A 3,323-nucleotide genomic window follows, 5' to 3' on the forward strand; every position below is an offset into this window, starting at 1 on the left:
TAAAAGGAAATCAGTCACTTGCGAATGCGATTAGACAATCCAAGATGGAAAGTTTTTCACTTGTAGTGGGATAGAGAGAGTACTAATTAATAAAATATGAGTGAAATGAGTTAGTAGAATGTGTGGTTTACCTTGCATATATAGTAAAAGTGGACGGAGGAAGTATATTATCATTGGTTTCACTTTTATATAGTTTTATACTCCACTTAATAAAATGTGAGTGGTATGATTTATTTACTGTGTTCTAACTAAATTGAGTCAAAACTTTAAGGTACGTGGAATAAGAAATTGTGTTGAAAAGTAGAAAAAATGAATAAAGTAGTAAATATAAAGAGAGAGTAAAGTAGGTGGTAAAATAAAGTAATAGTGCTTGGATTTTTATTTTTTTTTTATCAAAAAAAGGAAATGGCTAAGCTTAGTTGGGACATCCCAAAAAAGAATACGACTCAACTTAAGTTGAGATTGATGGAGTAATAAAATATGAGGTGTACTTCTATTTTATAATAAAAATGAAAGAATAATCTTAGTGTGGGACAAACCAAAATGATAAAAATGAACTCTTATTATGTTAAAGACTAAAATGACAAAAAGAAATTCTTATTGCAGGATAGAGTGAATACACGGTTTGTCATTTATTAATACTTCATCCGTCTCATGCTACTCGCATTTTTCATTTTGATTGCGTAAATTTGAACATGAGTAATTAGTGTATTTAAATTAAAATTTTAAGTGTAATAAGACAACACTTGATAAAGGAAACACGGACTAACTTTAATATCTTAATTAAATACCATTGTTTTTATCTAAAATAGAAATAGTGCAAATAGTTTGGGACAGTCTGAAAATGAAATGTGCAAGTAACATGGGACGGAGGGAATATTGTTTACTAAATTTGAGAACATATACATAAGTGAACAAACAAGTCATTCTTCTTCAAAATAGACTGATCGATACACAACATGTTCAGAAGCTCTCAGTCGCTAACTTGTAGAAGTATGATTAAATATTCTAAACCAAGATAGATGTGGATGATCGACTGCTAGTGCCGATAAGAAGTTATTCCTATCTTAGATTTTTAATGACACTAAAACAGGATTGTGAAGACTTGCTGGTTGAACCCAGATACAAGATCTTTTCGATTATTTATTTCTTAATCTATAAAAGTAAAGTTGAGCAACTTTATCTCTTGGTGTACTAAGAAGCAATATGTATAGGAAGCAATTATATGTAGTGACGAGATCGAAGACAGAGGTGGGTTATAGGTGCTTAGGATGAATAAGAAAACCTTGATATTTGAAGTATAATTAATCACAACGACACAGCATCAAGAAATCAAGATAAACTGACTATTCATGACTTCAAGCATAACTATTTAATGTATTCATCATGAATCTCTCAGCGAGTCATGGTGATCTACCTCGGTTTCGAGCTCCCGAGTGTGAGCTCGAGCTCATCCGGGCCGCACTCTTCGTGTATCTTCTCTCCTTCCCACGGCTTCACGAGATCCGTTGCGCCAAACACAAACTGAGGCATGGGGACGTCAGCAGGGGAGCACGTCCCCGGGGTGCACATGAGAGACCTGGAGCCGAACGGGTTTGAGGAAACGAGGCTGAAGGTTGGAGAAGTGGTACCGCTCGGGTACCACGTCTGGCGGCCAGGGCTCGGAGGCACGGACATGGGGTGCTGCAGGCGAGCGAACGAGCTGCTCCAGTCGGCAGGGGTTCCGGGACTCAGGGGGGTCACGGGAGCGCTGATGGAGCCACCCCCGCGCATGTAGTGGTACGGGGGCTCGGACGACGAGAGGTTTCGGAGCCATGGAATCAGAGAGTTGCCATCTGATGAAATGGAACCCTTCATGAAATCCATGCTCTCCACAGGTTTGCATCCCTGTTAGTATAAAACATTTCTTTCATCCCATCTCAATACAAACAAAATTAATTATGGAATGAAACCCTTGACGCATTTTTTTAAAATGAAATTTAAGAAAATTAATTTTAAAGATTAAGTGAAAGATAATACAGTAGTATAAAAGAGAATAAATTAGAAGAAAAAAAAGGGTAAAATATGAAGGCAAATAGGTTGGAATCGTAATCAATCATAATAAATTAGCAGTGTACAATTGAAAACATATCACAATAGTCTGCCTATAAAATTCTAGACATCCATCTGAAACGTGGTTTCAGCCCCACATTATTTCGCCAAACGTTTTGGACTTTTTGTGTATTTGTTTTCATGAACCATAATTAGATATTATGACATCCACAATATAGTTATTTTATAGTCCTAACCATTGATGATGCTGTAAAACATCTTTGTAACAGAACCCAATGCAATTAGAGTTAGGCCGATTCGAGGGGCAGCACTGTCTTTTCAAAATAAGATCCCAAATCCCCATGTTCTCCATCAAAACAATAATTCTCGTAATTTTTTAATGACATAATTTAACAAGATGATTCAACATTTATTATAAAATGAATTTGATAGAGAAAATGACCTTTCGATAGGTGGTGCCGTCGGGCTCGACAGTCCAGCCGGCCTCGTGGCAGAGAGCCTTGAGAACCTCATTGTTGTCGCAGTGCTTGGGGAGCGTGTAGTTCCCGTAGAGGCGGAGCCCGGCGAATATCTTTGCTGACAAGGCCCTCCGCCGCCGCTCTCGGCATTTGTTGTTCTCCCGCTCTTTCCAGGATGGCGTCCGCGTCCCCCCAGTCATTTTTTGTGTATAATTAATTAATTGGTTGATTCACCTCAATTATCTACTCTATTAGAGAGAAGAAAAATAAGAAGCAGTGGAGGAGTAATTGAGAGACGACGAATTAGAATTAGCTGTGGGCTACCAACGTAGGAGACCTGTTTGAACTCACATTTTGTTTACATGACAATAATACCCCTCGCACACTTTTTTCCGCTTTCCTCAATTCACATCTCTTTCCACTTTCATGTTTATATCCATTAATACTACTCCCTCATATTTTAAATTACTTTATTCATTTTTCACTTTTAATATCGATACCAAGAGTTAATTGTAATATTGACCATATTCTTTTGACAATCTATAAAAATAATACTCCCTCCGTCTCCATCTCCGATTAATTATCATTCTTTTCCATTTTGATCCGTCCCTCAATAATTCTCACCCTTTATTTTTATCATAAATTATAAGTAGGTCATACACACATTTTATTATAAAACTAATATAAAAAAAAGTCTCTACATTCCACTAACTTTTTCAACCAACTTTTCTTTACATTTCTTAAAATTCATGCCCGATTAAAGAGTGACAATTAATCGGGGACGGAGGGAATAGTATTTGTCTAAAATCATCA

At 36.7% G+C, this 3,323-nt stretch overlaps 1 protein-coding gene across 1 annotated transcript; it reads right to left on the minus strand.

Annotated features, from left to right (window-relative positions):
• Positions 1 to 1,266: 1,266 nt before the first annotated feature.
• On the minus strand, positions 1,267 to 2,866 carry LOC125193490 (BES1/BZR1 homolog protein 3-like). The gene is made up of 2 exons (XM_048091285.1): positions 2,495 to 2,866; positions 1,267 to 1,887 (listed from the first exon to the last, which is right to left on the minus strand). Exons 1-2 carry the CDS (start codon positions 2,708 to 2,710, stop codon positions 1,414 to 1,416), a joined length of 690 nt encoding a protein of 229 aa, XP_047947242.1. The 5' UTR covers positions 2,711 to 2,866; the 3' UTR covers positions 1,267 to 1,413.
• Positions 2,867 to 3,323: the final 457 nt, after the last annotated feature.

This window comes from Salvia hispanica, chromosome 6 (genome assembly GCF_023119035.1).
Source record: "Salvia hispanica cultivar TCC Black 2014 chromosome 6, UniMelb_Shisp_WGS_1.0, whole genome shotgun sequence".
NCBI classification, from domain to species: domain Eukaryota; kingdom Viridiplantae; phylum Streptophyta; class Magnoliopsida; order Lamiales; family Lamiaceae; genus Salvia; species Salvia hispanica.